Source organism: Pelophylax lessonae (assembly GCF_965119305.1).
Source record: "Pelophylax lessonae genome assembly, chromosome: 5".
NCBI classification, from domain to species: Eukaryota; Metazoa; Chordata; class Amphibia; order Anura; family Ranidae; genus Pelophylax; species Pelophylax lessonae.
The window spans coordinates 854,502-877,498 of NC_138772.1; the positions used below are offsets into that span (position 1 = coordinate 854,502).

At 46.5% G+C, this 22,997-nt stretch overlaps 1 protein-coding gene across 1 annotated transcript in view; it reads right to left on the reverse strand.

Annotated features, from left to right (window-relative positions):
* The window catches only part of SLC39A4 (solute carrier family 39 member 4), a gene marked incomplete at its 3' end in the record, with an annotated part of 80,202 nt that extends 58,408 nt beyond the window's left edge, over positions 1-21,794 (reverse strand). The window contains exons 1-3 of the mRNA XM_082258626.1: positions 21,515-21,794; positions 2,406-2,645; positions 452-635 (exon numbers count right to left, since the gene is read on the reverse strand). Coding sequence (XP_082114752.1) covers positions 452-635; positions 2,406-2,645; positions 21,515-21,706 — 616 coding nt within the window. The 5' untranslated portion in view covers positions 21,707-21,794. The remainder of the gene's footprint in view (positions 1-451; positions 636-2,405; positions 2,646-21,514) is intronic.
* Positions 21,795-22,997: the final 1,203 nt, after the last annotated feature.

Consider the following 22,997-nt stretch of genomic DNA (forward strand, 5'->3'; position numbering starts at 1 on the left):
CAATGTGATTTAGGTCTGGACTGTGACTGGGCCATTCTAACACATGAAACCATTCCATTGTAGCTCTGGCTGGATGTTTCGGGTCGTTGTCCTGCTGGAAGGTGAACCTCCGCCCCAGTCTCAAGTCTTTTCTTCTAAGATTGCCCTGTATTTGGCTCCATCCATCTTCCCATCAACTCTGACCAGCTTCTCTGTCCCTGCTGAAGAAAAGCACCCCCACAACATGATGCTCTACTACAGCATCTTCTACAGCATCTTCTACTACTTTACAGTAGTAAAGTTCAGAGATGTCACCAAGATCATCATGGTGGTTTGGTTGGATCACACTGCCAGAACATTGGCTGGGCAAACCTAATATTAGAGGTGTCAAAAAGTCTCCTGCAGATTTTTCTGGATGTTCTGGAACATGAGGTGAGTTATGTTATTCTGAGCAGATGCTCTTCAGTCTTACCTTCCAGGCTGAGGGTCTTGTTATGCTGGTAGATGTAGTGTACAAAGTATCCCCGAGGAGGCAGAAGAGTAAAACAGGCCCCCTCTAGAACCGCGCTGAGGGTAGCCTCCATGATTTCTTTGCTTACGTGTTCAGAGTCAGAGGTCATGTTCAGGATATCATTAGCGTTAAGGCAGGATTCAGGCTGAAAATAAAATAAAGATTGTGTGAAATAGTGTTGATTCGGTCTGTCAGCTCCACCATTATTATTTTCATGTCATCTTTGTGACCTTTCCAGAATGCAGAGTCCACCTGATGTAACTGTAGCACCCTACAGGTAGGTGCTAGGTATAACTATAGTGGGCCTTGTCTGCCTAACAGCAGGGCTGTGATTTATCCAGATAGGGTGTCAGGGCTTCCAGATGTGCCTGCTGAGGGAAGAAGTATCCCCATTGGCTCCTGTGAGAGGTTTCTCATAGTGCAGTGTAGGAAGCCCAATCAGGGGACACATTCCAGCTTGTAACTACCCCAGAAGACAGATTATGCTGCAAGGGATTCTGGGAGTGGGTATAAGTTTGGGGGGAAGTGCGTGGCACGGGGTCTTTGGCGGGAGCAGAGTCCCAGGAAGGAGAGTGCGGCTGTCTCTCCTCCTGTCTGAGGAAGGTGGAGGTCTCGGGGTGTCGCCTGAGTGTCCAGAGAGTTTTGAGTTGAGCTGAGGGGATCCGGTGTGCCAAGAGCCTGCGGCGAGAGAGAGGGGTCCAGTCCCAGGAGAGCCTACACAGGTCGTGAGTACTGAGGATTGCCCCTGGGGGTTCGCCTGAAGTTAGAGGGGACCACTCTGGAAGAGGTTCTGGGATCCAGGAGTCAGCCAGCTGTAAAGGGGGTACCTAGGTTGAGGACCCTGAAGTTGTAAAGGGGGTACATAGTCAGTGGACCCTGAAGAGTTCAAGGAGTAAAGGGGGCACCTGCAGTCTGGGCCCTGAATTGTATAACAGTGATAGTTATCCGAAGTTCTACAATATACTACCTCAAGCTGTGCCAAGTGGGGGAAAGTATTCAGTGACTTTCACAGTGAAGCAGTGTCAGGAGTTCTACAGTTCTCAGTCTTGGATCTACTGGACTACAGGTCGGGGATTCAACACTTCTTCTGTTATACAGAGTGTTCTCAGAGTCAGTGAGCGTTGGCTGGCGCCGGCTGGTGTCAAGGAAGCGCCAACGGGCATTTTCAGGATCAAAGTCCCAATTGTAATTAGTTTGAGCCGAATGGCGTATCCCACTCATTCCCTTCTCCCACCCCCTTAATTTATAATAAAAACCACAAACAAAGATGCCGGAGTTGTCACTGTTTCAGTTGTCACACCTGGGGACACAGGCCTGGAAATCTTGCTACATAACCAATCCCAATTCACCCTTCTTCATTCTGGTCACTGAAACACGAGTTCTGATTGGTCAGTCACTAAATTAGCCGCAGTATTTGAACTGAAAGCCACCAGTGGATTCTGGTCAGGAGATGACCAGCGACTGCCATGTCAGTCTATATACATCATATTCATGTCCTCAGTTTGTGTAGAAGTATAAAGGCCAATGAGGAGGTACCAAAAGCAGTAACCACAGCAGCCAATCATAACTCAGTCTACTAGAGCCACTTTAAAAGAAGATCAAGAGAGTGCAGATCTTCCTTTCTCATCAGCAACTGTTGTATCCTTGTGCAGTTGACCACCGTCTCAATCATTTTCATTAAAACATTGACTTAAATGCCCAACAGAAGCTCCACCGTCACCCCAGGTCTACTAGTAAACTTGGCCAAACTCCTGCCAATCACCTTTAAGATCCTCCCATCCACCTATCCTCCGACCATTATAAACTCCACTCATTAGAGCATCCCTATAAAACTCCACCCATCTCTACCAATATTTAGCCTGTCCACCTGTAGAGAATAAACCCCTATCTCTTCTCCTAAGGTAGTAGGCCTTACCTTGTCCTCAGCTTTATAGTGAGGCAGAATAGATGCCATTATACGTAGGGTCACTTCCTCTGCCCGTCCTTCCATATTCAGGACACTGGTGGTCTCCCATTTCCCCTCACTGTGACAGAAGTCTTCTGGTTCTGCAATGTAATTCAGCAATCCTCCAGATACTGCAGAGAATCCCTGAGCATCCAATCTTGATTCCGAGGATCGATTTGCAGCAGAGAAGAGAGTTTGTGGTGTCAGACACTGTATGGAGAGACAGAAGAGAATGCAATATAAATGTCACCTCAATACTAAAGGCATGACACACTGAAAAAGACCCTTACTGAGTGAGACACCCATGGCGGTACATCCCCATCCGGGGGGGGGTGGAGACACGTTCGGGAGCTGCGACTTCTGCTGATCCCTCTGACAGGCAATTTTGCCTTATATGTGCGTCTACAGAGCTGCAACCGTGTTTTCCCGAAAATAAGCCTGGGTCTTATATTCATTTTGGCACCAAAAGACACAGTAGGGCTTATTTTCGGGGAAGGTCTTGTAATGTTCTGTCCCTCTCTTCCCTCCCTGCGTGACAAGAATCCAGTGTGAACCTAGTTTACCGTAGTGTATATAAAATCCTAGGATGCACTTTATTAGTGTTTTATATATGTCCAGTGTGTGTTTTTGTAATACAATAGTGTAAAATCCCTTCATTATATCACTGCTGTGTATCCCACTGTCTCCTGTCTCTCATACCGTCTCTCATCCTCTCCTCTCATACCTTGGCTGTCAGAGGGGGATATCAGCCCCTCCCCTCTGCAGTTTACACAGAAGCGAAGGGTAGATTAGATTACAATAGTGTGAAATACCTTCTACATCGCCGCTCCGGGCTCAGCTGATCTGCTGCCCTCTTCTCCCCCGCTGACAGCTGGGGGTCACGGAAGAGCAGATGTATCGAAGGTATTTCCCACAATTCTAATTGAATACTGGTGCTTCTGTGTAAACTGCAGAGGGGAGGGGGCTGAGATCCCCCTCTGACTGCTACGGTATGAGAGGAGAAAGACAGAGTCAGCTGAGAGCGGAGCGGCGATGCAGGGAAGGTATTTCACAGTATTATATTACAAAAACACACATTGGACACACATTGGACATTATTTAAAACACTAATAAAATGCATCCTAGGATTTTTCATACACTAAACTAGGGCTTTTTTTCATGGTAGGACGTGCATCTTTTTTGTTTCGCCTTTGGGCTGCTCCCGGCTGTTGACTCCACCTTCCTCGTTACCATACTCTGGCTTTATGCCTGATATTATGCCTATGTTTCTACACAGAGCATCAAACTATTAGCTCCAGAAGAAGCTATTCAAGCGAAACATGTGCAATTTGGCTCTATGAACTCTCTGTCTACTTACCATCACATCGATCGATCTCGATGGGCGGCAGTCTACACATCTGTCACCTTCTATGAGATCCTCTTGATGTGACGTATTTAACATTTACCGCAATTATCAGTATTTGTATGTATATCTACATTCTGTTAATCAGATACAGTGGTTATATATATCAACGCCTCTTTTGAGGCGAGTTGTTTACATTTTTTATGTATTTTAGTTGTGAATTAATAAAATTGTTATTTTAATTAACCCAGTGCCTTTAAAGTCCATGCTTCTCCAACAATCCATTTTCTAGTTCATATGGGATGTGGCACTTAAGTACATGTATATGCGCTCAGCTTACTGCTACCTGTTAGCGCATTCAATCCAAAATACCCCGTACTGAGAGACACATACACCCTGTACCAAGAGAGAATAGACCAAATGGATTTCACTATTGGGTATGTGAGTGTTGAGTACTTGGGGGACCATAGCAGGAGTGGGGACCTTTTGGTCTTTGGGGCTTTAGGTCTTTGGGGTTTAGTAACATTTCTAGGTATGGGACCAATCTGTAGTCTCTTTAACTGAATTTCATTCCCCCATTCACTGACATAATTCTCTTTGGCCTTTTTTACTTAATTTTTGGTTTTGTTGGACAACATTGCTGCTGGCTGTTGGGAGTGTTGGGTGGACATTGTGCCTATGGGGTGTTGGGTAGAAAAGGATAGTGATGGGTTGTTTGGAGTGTTGGATGGATAGCGTGCTGATGGGTTGTTGGGAGTGTTGGGTGAACAGGGCACTGATGGGTTGTTTGGAGTGTTGGATGGATAGCGTGCTGATGAGTTGTTGGGAGTGTTGGGTGAACAGGGCATTGATGGGTTGTTTGGAGTGTTGGATGGATAGCGTGCTGATGGGTTGTTGGGAGTGTTGGGTGAACAGGGCATTGATGGGTTGTTTGTAGTGTTGGATGGATAGCGTGCTGATGGGTTGTTGGGAGTGTTTGGTGAACAGGGCACTGATGGGTTGTTTGGAGTGTTGGATGAATAGCGTGGTGATGGGTTGTTGGGAGTGTTGGGTGAACGTGGCACTGATGGGTTGTTTGGAGTGTTGGATGAATAGCATGCTGATGGGTTGTTGGGAGTGTTGGGTGAACAGGGCACTGATGGGTTGTTTGGAGTATTGGATGGATAGCGTGCTGATGAGTTGTTGGGAGTGTTGGGTGAACAAGGCATTGATGGGTTGTTTGGAGTGTTGGATGGATAACGTGGTGATGGGTTTTTGGGAGTGTTGGGTGAACAGGGCACTGATGGGTTGTTTGGAGTGTTGGATGGATAGCGTGCTGATGGGTTGTTGGGAGTGTTTGGTGAACAGGGCATTGATGGGTTGTTTGGAGTATAGGATGGATAACGTGGTGATGGGTTTTTGGGAGTGTTGGGTGAACAGGGCATTGATGGGTTGTTTGGAGTATAGGATGGATAACGTGGTGATGGGTTTTTGGGAGTGTTGGGTGATCAGGGCATTGATGGGTTGTTTGGAGTATAGGATGGATAGCGTGGTGATGGGTTTTTGGGAGTGTTGGGTGAATGTGGCACTGATGGATTGTTTAGAGTGCTGATGGGTTTTGGGTGAATAGGGTCCTGATAGGAACATGGTTTTCCTTGGGCCTGGTTGCTCAGTTGGGCTATTTCGTGGGATGAATTTGATGTAGATGCACCTATAATGATAGAGCCATCTTCTGTACTGCAGGCAGGAATCTGTGCGGCTCAGCCTGACAAGCATTGTTAGAGTTTCTCTGATGGAACTGAAGGAGGTGGCGGCAGAATTTTTGAAGGGATATTTGTGTTGAGCTGGGGTCCTATTTGGCTTGGTCTTGGTATGTGCCAGAACCACATACCTTACTTCAAAATAGAGGATTGACCTGTCAAAGGTTTTATACCAGTCTTTCACCGACGGGGTAGGGCAGTACGGATGTCTCCTGATGGAAGAGAAGGCTCCTTTTGCCTCGTCATTCAGGGCCTACATTGCTGGCCTCAGCACCCTGTTCAAATCAAGGATTACTCATTTCATCATTTGTACAGTTACCTGCCATATAGTAAGTTGCGTATCTTTCCTATTGAACACCATGATTTTTGTCTCTGATCGGTTAATGAGCAGTGCCCATGTTGCGACGTGTGTCTTGAGGGTTTCCAGGCTATCTTTTAGGCCTCTCTCCATGGGTGACATTAATTGGAGGTCATCAACATACATCAGGGACTTCACCGCTATGTCATGCAAAGTTAGTCCTGGTACTGAGTACGATTCTACACCTTCAAGAAGTCCATAGATGTCGCCCTGCAGCCCTATTTGTATATGTCCTCAATAGACGAGCTTCTGATGGCATTGTATCATTTCCCCCATATTCTGCTCTTCAGAATACAATATAACGTATGTGGTGGCTTCTGGATTATTGGTGCTTTTCCAGTCCAGTCAGTTTTATTTGAAAAAAAACTCCATTCATGTACCTGGCACTGTACAATATGTTATCTTAATAAACAACTTCTGAGCCCATACCTTTCCTTTATTACTGAATTATTGTATAGGGTTAGGGTTGTGTTTAATGTATGTAGTATGGGTGTCATGTATAGTCTGGGTGTCATAAGCTATTAGCAGCACTAGGGTTGTCAGTTTGAATCCCGACCACGACAGTACCTACCTGGAGTCTGCATGTTCTCCCTGTGCCAGCGTGGGTTTCCTCCAGGTACTCGGTTTCCTCCAACAAAGACATGCTGTTAGGTTAATTGGCATCTGTCTAACTTGGCCCTATTATGTGTATGTATTAATGTGAGTTAGAGACCTTAGACTGTAAGCTCCTTGAAGGCAGGGAGGGCATGTGAATGTACAATACATATGTAAAGCACTGCGTAAAATTGACTGTGCTATATAAGTAGCTGCCCCCAGAATTTGTATGGTACAGTGCATTGAGTAGCAGCTGCGGAGTCTTTCTTATGAACAGTATATGAGCAGCTCACCTTTCCTGACTGGGACTCTGAGATGAACATCAGCTATCATACTGACCATCATACTGGCACATCATACTCTCACATCATACTGACCCATCATACTGGCACATCATACTGACCCATCATACTGGCCATCATACTGGCCCATCACACTGACCATTATACTGGCCATCATACTGGCCATCATACTGGCCATCATACTGGCCATCATACTGACCATCATACTGGCCTTCATACTGTCCCATCATACTGGCCCATCATACTAGCCCATCATACTTGCCCATCATACTAGCCCATCATACTTGCCCATCATACTTGCCCATCATACTTGCCTATCATACTTGCCCATCATACTAGCCCGTCATACTTGCCCATCATACTGGCAATCACACTGATCATCATACTGACTATCACACTGACCATCACACTGATCATCACACTGACCATCATACTGGCCATCACACTGGCCATCACACTGATCATCATACTGGCCATCACACTGATCATCATACTGGCCATCACACTGACCATCACACTGACCATCATACTGGCCATCACACTGACCATCATACTGACCATCATACTGGCCATCACACTGACCATCATACTGACCATCATACTGGCCATCACACTGGCCATCACACTGATCATCATACTGGCCATCACACTGATCATCATACTGGCCATCACACTGATCATCATACTGGCCATCACACTGACCATCACACTGACCATCATACTGGCCATCACACTGACCATCATACTGACCATCATACTGACCATCATACTGACCATCATACTGGCCATCACACTGACCATCATACTGGCCATCTCACTGACCATCATACTGACCATCATACTGACCATCACACTGGCCATCACACTGACCATCATACTGACCATCATACTGATCATCATACTGACCATCATACTGACCATCATACTGATCATCATACTGACCATCACACTGACCATCATACTGATCATCATACTGACCATCATACTGGCCATCATACTGACCACCATACTGGCCATCATACTGACCACCATACTGGCCATCACACTGGCCATCACACTGACCATTATACTAACCATCATACTGATCATCATACTGACCATCATACTGACCATCATACTGACCATCATACTGACCATCATACTGACCACCATACTGGCCATCATACTGACCACCATACTGGCCATCATACTGACCATCACACTGACCATCATACTGACCATCATACTGACCACCATACTGGCCATCATACTGACCACCATACTGGCCATCATACTGACCACCATACTGGCCATCACACTGACCATCATACTGACCATCATACTGACCATCATACTGACCACCATACTGGCCATCATACTGACCACCATACTGGCCATCATACTGACCATCATACTGACCATCACACTGACCATCATACTGACCATCATACTGACCATCATACTGACCATCATACTGGCCATAACACTGACCATCATACTGGCCATCAAACCCAACTGCTGGCAATGTGAAATGGCCACCACCCTTGGAGGATTGGACTAAAACAAGGTGGGACCGCTATTCCTGTAACCCATCATCACCTGTAAATGTTACTTTTCATTCTTTTTATCTGTGTGTGAGTTACTCATTACTTGTTCTATATTTAGAGGTTTTATAGAGCCTGTATGGGAACATTATAATATATATAAGGCGTAGTCAGACTAGTTATAACTGGGCTACAGCATTACAGATATAGAATCTCCGTACTCCCAGCTCTGCGATTTCATTCTCACCCATCCAGTCACTCAGTATCGTCCTATTCTTACATTGTATTTCTAGAAAAGATTTCCACCCTTCCCACACCACAGTGACACCACTGAGTCACCATATACTCCCCAGAGTCACCATATACTCCCCAGAGTCACCATATACTCCCCCAGAGTCACCATATACTCCCCCAGAGTCACCATATACTCCCCCAGAGTCACCATATACTCCCCAGAGTCACCATATACTCCCCCAGAGTCACCATATACTCCCCCAGAGTCACCATATACTCCCCAGAGTCACCATATACTCCCCAGAGTCACCATATACTCCCCAGAGTCACCATATACTCCCCCAGAGTCACCATATACTCCCCCAGAGTCACCATATACTCCCCAGAGTCACCATATACTCCCCCAGAGTCACCATATACTCCCCCAGAGTCACCATATACTCCCCAGAGTCACCATATACTCCCCCAGAGTCACCATATACTCCCCAGAGTCACCATATACTCCCCAGAGTCACCATATACTCCCCAGAGTCACCATATACTCCCCCAGAGTCACCATATACTCCCCCAGAGTCACCATATACTCCCCAGAGTCACCATATACTCCCCAGAGTCACCATATACTCCTCCAGAGTCACCATATACCCCCCAGTCACCATATACTCCCCAGAGTCACCATATACTCCCCAGAGTCACCATATACCCCCCAGTCACCATATACCCCCAGAGTCACCATACACTCCCCAGAGTCACCATATACTCCCCAGAGTCCCCATATACTCCTCCAGAGTCACCATATACCCCCCAGTCACCATATACCCCCAGAGTCACCATATACTCCCCAGAGTCACCATATACTCCCCCAGAGTCACCATATACTCCCCAGAGTCACCATATACTCCCCAGAGTCACCATATACTCCCCCAGAGTCACCATACACTCCCCAGAGTCACCATATACCCCCAGAGTCACCATATACTCCCCCAGAGTCACCATATACTCCCCAAAGTCACCATATACTCCCCAGAGTCACCATACACTCCTCCAGAGTCACCATATACCCCCCAGTCACCATATACCCCCAGAGTCACCATACACTCCCCAGAGTCACCATATACTCCCCAGAGTCACCATACACTCCCCAGAGTCACCATATACTCCCCAGAGTCACCATATACTCCCCAGAGTCACCATATACTCCCCCAGAGTCACCATACACTCCCCAGAGTCACCATATACTCCCCAGAGTCACCATATACTCCCCAGAGTCACCATATACTCCCCCAGAGTCACCATACACTCCCCAGAGTCACCATATACACCCCAGAGTCACCATATACTCCCCAGAGTCACCATACACTCCCCAGAGTCACTATATACTCCCCAGAGTCACCATATACTCCCCAGAGTCACCATATACTCCCCACAATCACCATATACCCCCAGAGTCACCATATACTCCCCCAGAGTCACCATATACTCCCCAGAGTCACCATATACTCCCCAGAGTCCCCATATACTCCCCCACAATCACCATATACTCCCCAGAGTCACCATATACTCCCCAGAGTCACCATATACTCCCCCAGAGTCACCATACACTCCCCCAGAGTCACCATACACTCCCCAGAGTCACCATACACTCCCCAGAGTCACCATATACTCCCCCAGAGTCACCATACACTCCCCAGAGTCACCATATACTCCCCAGAGTCACCATACACTCCCCAGAGTCACCATATACTCCCCCAGAGTCACCATATACTCCCCCAGAGTCACCATACACTCCCCAGAGTCACCATATACACCCCAGAGTCACCATATACTCCCCAGAGTCACCATACACTCCCCAGAGTCACCATACACTCCCCAGAGTCACCATATACCCCCAGAGTCACCATATACCCCCCAGAGTCACCATATACTCCCCAGAGTCACCATATACTCCCCAGAGTCACCATATACTCCCCAGAGTCACCATACACTCCCCAGAGTCACCATATACTCCCCAGAGTCCCCATATACTCCCCCACAATCACCATATACTCCCCAGAGTCACCATATACTCCCCAGAGTCACCATATACTCCCCCAGAGTCACCATACACTCCCCAGAGTCACCATATACTCCCCAGAGTCACCATACACTCCCCAGAGTCACCATATACTCCCCCAGAGTCACCATACACTCCCCAGAGTCACCATATACTCCCCAGAGTCACCATACACTCCCCAGAGTCACCATATACTCCCCCAGAGTCACCATATACTCCCCAGAGTCACCATACACTCCCCAGAGTCACCATATACTCCCCAAAGTCACCATATACTCCCCAGAGTCACCATATACCCCCCAGAGTCACCATATACTCCCCAGAGTCACCATATACTCCCCCAGAGTCACCATATACTCCCCAGAGTCACCATATACTCCCCAGAGTCACCATATACCCCCAGAGTCACCATATACTCCTCCAGAGTCACCATATACCCCCCAGTCACCATATACTCCCCAGAGTCACCATATACTCCCCCAGAGTCATCATATACTCCCCAGAGTCACCATATACCCCCCAGAGTCCCCATATACTCCCCCACAATCACCATATACTCCCCCAGAGTCACCATATACCCCCAGAGTCACCATATACTCCCCCAGAGTCACCATATACTCCCCAGAGTCACCATATACCCCCCAGTCACCATATACTCCCCAGAGTCACCATATACTCCCCAGAGTCACCATATACTCCCCCAGAGTCACCATATACCCCCCAGTCACCATATACCCCCCAGAGTCACCATATACTCCCCCACAATCACCATATACTCCCCCAGAGTCACCATATACTCCCCAGAGTCACCATATACCCCCCCAGTCACCATATACTCCCCCAGAGTCACCATATACTCCCCAGAGTCACCATATACTCCCCCAGAGTCACCATATACTCCCCAGAGTCACCATATACCCCCCAGAGTCACCATATACTCCCCAGAGTCACCATATACTCCCCCACAATCACCATATACTCCCCCAGAGTCACCATATACTCCCCCAGAGTCACCATATATTCCCCAGAGTCACCATATACTCCCCCAGAGTCACCATATACTCCCCAGAGTCACCATATACTCCCCCAGAGTCACCATATACCCCCCAGTCACCATATACCCCCCAGAGTTACCATATACTCCTCCAGAGTCACCATATACCCCCCAGAGTTACCATATACTCCCCCAGAGTCACCATATACTCCCCAGAGTCACCATATACTCCCCCAGAGTCACCATATACTCCCCAGAGTCCCAATATACCCCCCCCCCCACAAGGGACACCATATACTCCCCCAGAGTCACCATATACCCCCCAGAGTCACCATATACCCCACAGAATCACCATATACTCCCCGGAGTAACCATATACTCCCCCAGAGTCACCATATACCCCCCAGAGTCACCATATACTCCTACTCCCCCAGAGTCACCATATACTCCTCCAGAGTCACCATATACCCCCCAGAGTCACCATATACCCCCTAGAGTCACCATATACTCCTCCAGAGTCACCATATACCCCCCAGAGTCACCATATACTCCCCAGAGTCACCATATACTCCCCCAGAGTCACCATATACTCCCTCAGAGTCACCATATACCCCCCAGAGTCACCATATACTCCCCAGAGTCACCATATACCCCCCAGAGTCACCATATACCCCCCAGAGTCACCATATACTCCCCAGAGTCACCATAAACTCCCCCCAGAGTCATCATATACTCCCCCAGAGTCACCATATACCCCCCAGAGTCACCATATACTCCCCCAGAGTCACCATATACCCCCCAGAGTCACCATATACCCCCCAGAGTCACCATATTCCCCCCAGAGTCACCATATACTCCCCCAGAGTCACCATATACCCCCCAGAGTCACCATATACTCCACAGAGTCATTATATACTCCCCAGAGTCACCATATACTCCCCCAGAGTCACCCTATACCCCCCAGAGTCACCATATACTCCCCCAGAGTCACCATATACTCCCCCAGAGCCACCATATACTCCCCAGAGTCACCATATACCCCCCCCCCCCGAGTCACCATATACTCCCCAGAGTCACCATATATCCCCCAGAGTCACCATATACTGCCCCAGGGTCACCATATACTGCCCCCCAGAGTCACCATATACTCCCCAGAGTCACCATATACTCCCCCTAGAGTCACCATATACCCGCCAGTCACCATATACTCCCCCAGAGTCACCATATACCCCCCAGAGTCACCATATACTCCCCAGAGTCACCATATACCCCCCAGAGTCACCATATACTCCCCCAGAGTCACCATATACTGCCCCAGGGTCACCATATACCCCCAGAGTCACCATATACTCCCCTAGAGTCCCCATATACCCCCAGAGTCACTGTATACCCCCCAGAGACACCATATACCCCACAGAATCACCATATACCCCCCCCCCAGAGTCACCATATACCCCCCAGAGTCACCATATACCCCCAGAGTCACCATATACCTCCTAGAGTCACCATATACCCCCCAGAGTCACTGTATACCCCGAGAGTTCATCCATACTCCCCAGAGTCACCATATACCCCCCCCCCCCCAGAGTCACTGTACACCCTATGAGAGTCATTGTATACCCCCCAGAGTCACGGTATACCCTATTAGAGTCACCATCCCCCAGAGTCACCATATACCCCCATAGTCACTGTATACCCTATTAGATTCATTGTACACTCCCCACAGTCACAATATACCCCCAGAGTCACTGTATACCCTATTAGAGTCATTGTATACTCTCCCAGAGTCTCCATATACCCCCAGAGTTACTTTATACCCCATTAAAGTCACTGTATACTCAACAGAGTCACCATATACCCCCCAGAGTCACTGCATACCCTATTAGAGTCATTGTATACTCCCCATAGTCACCATACAGTGGGGATCGAAAGTTTGTGCACCCCAGGTAAAACTTTGTATTAATGTGCATAAAGAAGCCAAGGAAAGATGGAAAAATCTCCAAAAGGAATCAAATTACAGATTAGACATTCTTATAATATGTCAACAAAAGTTAGATTTTATTTCCATCATTGACACTTTCAAAATTACAGAAAACAAAAAAATGGTGTCTGCAAAAGTTTGGGCACCCTGCAGAATTTATAGCATTCACTGCCCCCTTTGCAAGGCTGAGACTTGCCAGTGTCATGGATTGTTCTCAATCATCGTCTGGGAAGACCAGGTGATGTCAATCTCAAAGGTTTTAAATGCCCAGACTCATCTGACCTTGCCCCAACAATCAGCACCATGGGATCTTCTAAGCAGTTGTCTAGAAAACTGAAACTGAAAATAGTTGACGCTCACAAAGCTGGAGAAGGCTATAAGAAGATAGCAAAGCGTTTTCAGATGTTAATATCCTCTGTTCGTAATGTAATTAAGAAATGGCAGTCATCAGGAACAGTGGAAGTTAAAGCAAGATCTGGAAGACCAAGAAAAATATCAGACAGAATAGCTCGCAGGATTGTGAGAAAAACAATTCAAAACCCACATTTGACTTTACGATCCCTCCAGAAAGATCTGGCAGACACTGGAGTTGTGGTACACTATTCCACTATAAAGAGATACTTGTACAAATATGGTCTTCATGGAAGAGTCATCAGAAGAAAACCTCTTCTATGTCCTCACCACAAAAATCAGCGTTTGAACTTTGCAAATGAACATATAGACAAGCCTGTGGACCGATGAGGTTAAAATTTAACTTTTTGGCCGGAATGAGCAAAGGTACGTTTGGAGAAGAAGGGGCACAGAATTTAATGAAAAGAACCTCTGTCCAACTGTGAAGCATGGGGGTGGATCAATCATGCTTTGGGGTTGTATTGCAGCCAGTGGCACAGGGAACATCTCTCGAGTAGAAGGAAAAATGGATTCAATAAAATTTCAGCAAATTTTGGATGGTAACTTGATGCCATCTGTGAAAAATCTGAAGTTAAAAAGAGGATGGCTTCTACGAATGGATAATGATCCTAAACACACCTCGAAATCCACGGGGGATTATATCAAGAGGCGTAAACTGAAGGTTTTGCCATGGCCTTCACAATCTCCTGACCTCAACATAATTGAAAATCTATGGATAGACCTTAAAAGAGCAGTGCGTGACAGACAGCCCAGAAATCTCAAAGAACTGGAAGACTTTTGTAAGGAAGAATGGGCAAAGATACCTCAAACAGGAATTGAAAGACTCTTGGCTGGCTACAAAAAGCGTTTACAAGCTGTGATACTTGCCAAAGGGGGCAGTACAAGATATTAACTCTGCAGGGTGCCCAAACTTTTGCAGACGCCATTTTTTTGTTTTCTGTTATTTTGAAAGTGTAAATGATGAAAATAAAATCTAACTTTTGTTGACATATTATAAGAATGTCTAATCTGTAATTTGATGCCTTTTGGAGATTTTTCTATATTTCCTTGGCTTCTTTATGCACATTAATACAAATTTTTACCTGGGGTGCCCAAACTTTTGATGCCCACTGTATACCCCCCAGAGTCACTATATACCCTATTAATGTCACCATATACTCCCCCAGAGTCACCATATACCCCCCAGAGTCACTGTATACCCTATTAGAGTCATTGTATACGCCCCAGAGTCACCATATTACCCCCAGAGTCATTGTATACCCTATTAGAGTCATTGTATACGGCCCCGGAGTCACCATATTACCCCCAGAGTCATTGTATACCCTATTAGAGTCATTGTATACGGCCCCGGAGTCACCATATTACCCCCAGAGTCATTGTATACCCTATTAGAGTAATTTTATATGCCCCAGAGTCAACATCTACCCCCCAGAGTCACTGTATACCCCCCAGAGTCACCATATACCCCCCAGTCACTGTATACCTTATTAGAATCATTGTATACTCCACAGAGTCACCATATACCCCCAAGTCACTGTATACCCTATTAGAGCCATTATATACTCCCCAGAGTCACCTGACCTGCTGTACCTGCTGTCACCTGATTCTGTGTGAGTTTTCAAGAAACAGTTCCAGTTCTCATACAAGCTATTGCCGGCTCGTCTTGCATGGTCCACTATAATATCTGGTTCCTATGTCTAGACTGGAGGAAGCTATATAATGACTGAAGCACTCTAACTGGGTGCTGGATGGTTTCGTCAGCATCCCCAAAACCCAAACCCCATACCCTGGATCCCAAAACCAGACCAGGAGAGATTATCCCCAAACTCTAAATTCTGGATCCCAACACCTGACCATGGCAGACGACTCTTAAACCTTGAATTCTAGATCTCACCACCTGAGCAGGTAAGATGTGTCACGTGGCATATCTGTGCGTGATAGTTTCGCTGCCATTTTGTACAATGCCGGAAAAGTTACAGATGACGCCCATCATAATTATCATCAATAATTCTAATAATGTCAACAACCAGTTTAGGATATATGAATGATGCCTATTATCAGAATTATCATCAAATGTCATCATGGTTATATCTTGACCGTAATTGGGGGGAATTGCAGGTAGAGGACGGGGGGAGGGGGGGGGGTTCTATGAATAAGGCATGGCTGACACTCTCCTATCCCAGACCTTCCTCCCGTGGATATTGCTTGTTGCTGTATAATGGTGGAGCCATTGTCAGAAGCTGTGGAGTGGAATTCATAGGAAGGTGAAGACTGTAAGTCATTCGTTAATAAAGGTGAAATGACCTAAACAGACCCCAGGGAGGAGGAAGGACCTTGGTGGTGGTGGTGACCTGTGTGGGGTTGTATGATAGGATGGAAGTAGAGCTGACGGGTAGTAACTGGGAGAATTATACCATCGGTCACATATTTGTAATTTTGTAAGTGCTGTAATTGTGATAATTATGGGGTCCTCACATTCACAGGCAATCAGACAATATCTCACACAACCGCAGACCGTACATAACTGACGTAATGGAAACATAACAGAGAGACGGCTTTATCCTCGTCATCGGCAGTGCCGGGCAAGCCCATACTTCTACCCATAATCCATGACTATCCTGCAGAGGAGGTGGCTGAACCACCATAAACTGAATATTATTCTCTATATTGTCCTATTATTGGACACTTGGATCTGATCTGTAAGAAGACCATCACACCGAACCAATTATTGGGACATAATGAGCAGGGCCAAAGCCAGGGGCCACAACCAGCAGCAGGAGATTCACCAATTATTGGGATATGATGAGCGGGGCCAAAGCCAGGGGCCACAACCAGCAGCAGGAGATTCACCAATTATTGGGACATGATGAGCGGGGCCAAAGTCAGGGGCCACAACCAGCAGCAGGAGATTTACAAATTATTGGGACATGATGAGCGGGGCCAAAGCCAGGGGCCACAACCAGCAGCAGGAGATTCACCAATTATTGGGACATAATGAGCGGGGCCAAAGTCAGGGGCCACAACCAGCAGCAGGAGATTTACAAATTATTGGGACATGATGAGCGGGGCCAAAGCCAGGGGCCACAACCAGCAGCAGGAGATTCACCAATTATTGGGACATGATGACCAGGGCCAAAGCCAGGGGCCACAACCAGCAGCAGGAGATTCACCAATTATTGGGACATGATGAGCGGGGCCAAAGCCAGGGGCCACAACCAGCAGCAGGAGATTCCTCCTCATATGGCAGCCACAAGATTCCAAATATTCTATAAATATCAGAGGTCATCGCTGTGTCTGCGGATTTACCGCACCTAAAGATTTACATATTCCCAATGTACACAACACCCGTAATTCCCTGAATCATAGCGGGCATTGTGAAATCACGACTAATTCCCGAGACAACAATCACAAGAGGAAGAACATTACATTCAATTATAAAGAAAGAAATCAGAAAGCGAGAATAACAAACAACATCTAATCAATGTGAAATGAGAGAACTTTCCAACTGATAATGATTCTCACCCCATAATAATCCTATACCAGACCCCTACCCCTATAATATCCCTATACCAGACCCCTCAACCCATAATAATCCTATACCAGACCCTTCACCCCATAATAATCCTATACCAGACCCCTCACCCTATAATATCCCTATACCAGACCCCTCACCCCATAATAATCCTATCCCAGACCCCTCACCCCATAATAATCCTATCCCAGACCCCTCACCCTATAAAAATCCTATCCAAGACCCCTCAACCCATAATAATCCTATCCCAGACCCCTCACCCTATAAAAATCCTATCCCAGACCCCTCACCCCATAATATCGCTATACCAGACCCCTCACCCTATAATAATCCTATCCCAGATCCCTCACCCTATAATATCCCTATCCCAGACCTCTCACCCTATAAGATTTATATCCCAGAACCCTCCCCCTATAATAATTCTATGCAAGACCCCTCACCCTATAATAATCCTCACCCTATAACAATTCTATTCCAGACCCATCACCCTATAATATCCCTATATGAGACCCCTCACCCTATAATATCCCTATACCAGACCCCTCACCCTATAATATCCCTATACCAGATCCCTCACCCTATAATATCCCTATACCAGACCCCTCACCCTATAATATCCCTATACCAGATCCCTCACCCTATAATATCCCTATACCAGATCCCTCACCCTATAATATTCATATCCCAGACCCGTCACCCTATAATAATCCTATCCCAGACCCCTCACCCTTTAAGATTCATATCCCAGACCCCTCACCCTGTAATAATCCTCACCCATACCCCTCATCCTATATCAATTCTATCCCAGACCCCTCACCCTATAACAATTCTATCCCAGACCCCTCACCCTATAATAATTCTATCCCAGACCCCTCACCCTATAATAATTCTATCCCAGACCCCTCACCCTATAATAATTCTATCCCAGACCCCTCACCCTATAATAATTCTATCCTAGACCCCTCACCCTATAATAATTCTAATACAGACCCCTCACCCTATAGTAATTCTAATACAGACCCTCACCATATAATAATTCTATCCCAGACCCCTCGCCCTATAATAATTCTAATACAGACCCCTTGCCCTATAATAATTCTATCCCGGACCCCTCGCCCTATAATAATCCTATCCCAGACCCCTCACCCCATAATAATCCTATCCCAGACCCCTCACCCCGTAATAATCCTATTCCAGACCCCTCACCCCATAATAATCCTATACCAGACCCCTCACCCTATAATATCCCTATACCAGACCCCTCACCCCATAATAATCCTATCCCAGATCCCTCACCCTATAATAATCCTATCCCAGACCCCTCACCCTATAATAATTCTATCCCAGACCCCTCACCCTATAATAATTCTATCCCAGATCCCTCACCCTTTAATACTCCTATACCAGACCCCTCACCCTATAATATTCCTATCCCAGACCCCTCACCCTATAATATCGCTATACCACACCCCTCAGCCTATAAAATCCATATACCAGACCCCTCACCCTATAATATCCCTATACCAGACCCCTTACCCTATAATAATTCTATCCCAGATCCCTCACTGTATAATAATCCTATCCAAGACCCCTCACCCTATAATAATCCTATTCCAGACCCCTCACCCTATAATATCCCTATACCAGACCCCTCACCCCATAATAATTCTATCCCAGACCCCTCACCCGATAATAATTCTATCCCAGACCCCTCACCCTATAATTTCCCTATCCCAGACCTCTCACCCTATAATAATCCTATCCTAGACCCCTCGCCCTATAATAATTCTATTCCGGACCCCTCACCCTATAATAATTCTAATACAGACCCCTCACCCTTTAATAATTCTATCCAAGACCCCTCACCCTATAACAATTTTAATACAGACCCCTCACCCTATAATAATTCTAATACAGACTCCTCACCCTATAATAATTCTAATACAGACCCCTCACCCCATAATAATCCTATCCCAAACCCCTCACCCTATAATAATTCTATCCCAGACCTCTCACCCTATAATATCCCTATACCAGACCCCTCACCCTATAATAATTCTAATACAGACCCCTCACCCTATAATAATTCTATCCCAGACCCCTCACCCTATAATAATTCTATCCCAGACCCCTCACCCTATAATAATTCTATCCCAGACCCCTCACCCTATATTAATTAAATCCCAGACCCCTCACCCTATAATAATTCTAATACAGACCCCTCACCCTATAATAATTCTAATACAGACCCCTCGCCCTATAATAATTCTAATACAGACCCCTTGCCCATAATAATTCTATCCCAGACCCCTCACCTTATAATAATTCTAATACAGACCTCTCACCCTATAATAATTCTATCCCGGACCCCTCGCCCTATAATAATTCTATCCCAGACCCCTCACCCTATAATAATTCTAATACAGACCCCTCACCCTATAATAATTCTAATACATACCCCTCACCCTATAACAATTTTAATACAGACCCCTCATCCTATAATATCTCTAATATAGACCCCTCACCCTATAAAAATTCTAATACAGACCCATCACCCTATAATAATTCTAATACAGACCCCTCACCCTATAATAATTCTATCCCAGACCCCACACCCTATAATAATTCTATACCAGACCCCTCACCCTATATTTAATTCTAATACAGACCCCTCACCCTATAATAATTCTAATACAGACCCCTCACCCTATAATAATTCTATCCCAGACCCCTCACCCTATAATAATTCTAATACAGACCCCTCACCCTATAATAATTCTAATACAGACCCCTCACCCTATAATAATTCTAATACAGACCCCTCACCCCATAATAATCCTATCCCAAACCCCTCACCCTATAATAATTCTATCCCAGACCTCTCACCCTATAATATCCCTATACCAGACCCCTCACCCTATAATAATTCTATCCCAGACCCCTCACCCTATAATAATTCTATCCCAGACCCCTCACCCTATAATAATTCTAATACAGACCCCTCACCCTATAATAATTCTATCCCGGACCCCTCACCCTATAATAATTCTAATACAGACCCCTCGCCCTATAATAATTCTAATACAGACCCCTTGCCCTATAATAATTCTATCCCGGACCCCTCGCCCTATAATAATTCTATCCCAGACCCCTCGCCCTATAATAATTCTATCCCAGACCCCTCACCTTATAATAATTCTAATACAGACCTCTCACCCTATAATAATTCTATCCCGGACCCCTCGCCCTATAATAATTCTATCCCAGACCCCTCACCCTATAATAATTCTAATACAGACCCCTTGCCCTACAATAATTCTATCCCGGACCCCTCACCCTATAATAATTCTAATACAGACCCCTCACCCTATAATAATTCTATCCCAGACCCCACACCCTATAATAATTCTATACCAGACCCCTCACCCTATATTTAATTCTAATACAGACCCCTCACCCTATAATAATTCTAATACAGACCCCTCACCCTATAATAATTCTAACACAGACCCCTCACCCTATAATAATTCTAATACAGACCCCTCACCCTATAATAATTCTAATACAGACCCCTCACCCTATAATAATTCTATCCCAAACCCCTCACCCTATAATAATTCTAATACAGACCCCTCACCCTATAATAATTCTAATACAGACCCCTCACCCTATAATAATTCTATCCCAGACCCCTCACCCTATAATAATTCTATCCCAGACCCCTCACCCTATAATAATTCTAATACAGACCCCTCACCCTATGATAATTCTAATACAGACCCCTCACCCTATGATAATTCTAATACAGACCCCTCACCCTAGAATAATCCTATCCCAGACCCCTCACCCTATAATAATTCTGGACCCCTGGCCCTATGATAACATTTCTTTGCTCTTATCTGGGATTGAGGGAATTATGATTCATTTTATGGCTCTCCTCCTGCACTTTGCTCTGCCTTTCTCTCAGGTATTTTCTCTTTTTGCACTCGGTTCTTCTGCAGATCCCCGTCGCTCACCTTTTCACACGACACATTTCCGCACTGCACACGGTCCTCCAGCCGCTTTATAAGAGCCGTCACAGAGGTGAGATTGAGAGAAGCGTCTCCAGGAGCGAGCAGGTTCAGCACCCTCTGGAATGGGGTCCCCAGCACAGACGGGCACAGGAGGAGCAGCACAGCCAGGCATGGCCAGAGCAAGGACTGGGTCATGGCTCTCTATGGATGAGGGGGGGGGGTGGGGTGGGGGGGACCAGTGCCTTCCAGACCCGTTGACAAAGTGACCCAGGAGAGATGCAGTGTTGGCTCTCCATGTTGCTGGCAGTGCCCTGTGATTGGTTGAGCGGCTGTAATAGTTTACACAGTGCAGGTGGTAATTATCATTCCCCTCCCTCCTCTCCTCTCATTTACCTGAGAAGACGCTCCTCCGCCCCGTGCCAGGGCGCGCTGGAGTCCGTGTGACATTCAGTGACACGTTAACTCTTTCTTCCAGGTCACAATGACTCCGGTGTGCTGGGGAGAGATAAGGAACAGTCAGTCATTGACAGGAGAATCGCTGACTTGTCACTTCTACATCCACATCTGTCTGCAGAGAGCGATCCGATCCGATCCAAGAATCCGGCCAATCGGGATGTATCGATCTGTACAAATATATTACGAAGAATTCAAAATCTTACAAATGTATCCAATTCCATCAACACTATCCACACATTACTTACTGCCAAGGCTTTATAAGAGGGTGAAATTACAACTGCCCCCCCCCCCCCAGGCACTGTCAACCCTCCTCAGGCACCCTCAACCACCCTCAGCCCTCCACAGCCCTCCTCAGCCACCCTCAACTCCCCTCACCCACCCTCAATCTCCCTCAGCCATCCTCAACACCCCTAAACCCCCCTCACCCACCCTCAATCCCCCTCAGCCATCCTCAACCCCCCTCAGCCACCCTCAACCCCTCTCAGACACCCTCAACTATCCTCAACCCCTTCAGCCACCTTCAACCCCCCCCCCCCCTTTAGCCACACTCAACCCCTCTCAGGCACCCTCAACCCCCCTCAGCCACCCTCAACCACCCTCAGCCACCCTCAGCTACCCTCAACTCCCCTCAGATATTGTGAATGCAGAGTACTGGGGAGATCAGATATAGTGAATGCAGAGTCCTGGGGGGATCAGACATAGTGAATGCAGAGTCCTGGGGAGATCAGATATAGTGAATGCAGAGTCCTGGGAGGATCAGATATAGTGACTGCAGAGTCCTGGGGAGATCAGATATAGTGAATGCAGAGTCCTGGGGAGATCAGATATAGTGAATGCAGAGTCCTGGGGAGATCAGATATAGTGAATGCAGAGTCATGAGGAGATCAGATATAGTGACTGCAGAGTCCTGGGGAGATCAGATATAGTGAATGCAGAGTCCTGGGGAGATCGGATATAGTGAATGCAGAGTCCTGGGGAGATCAGGTATAGTGAATGCAGAGTCCTGGGGAGACCAGATATAGTGAATGCA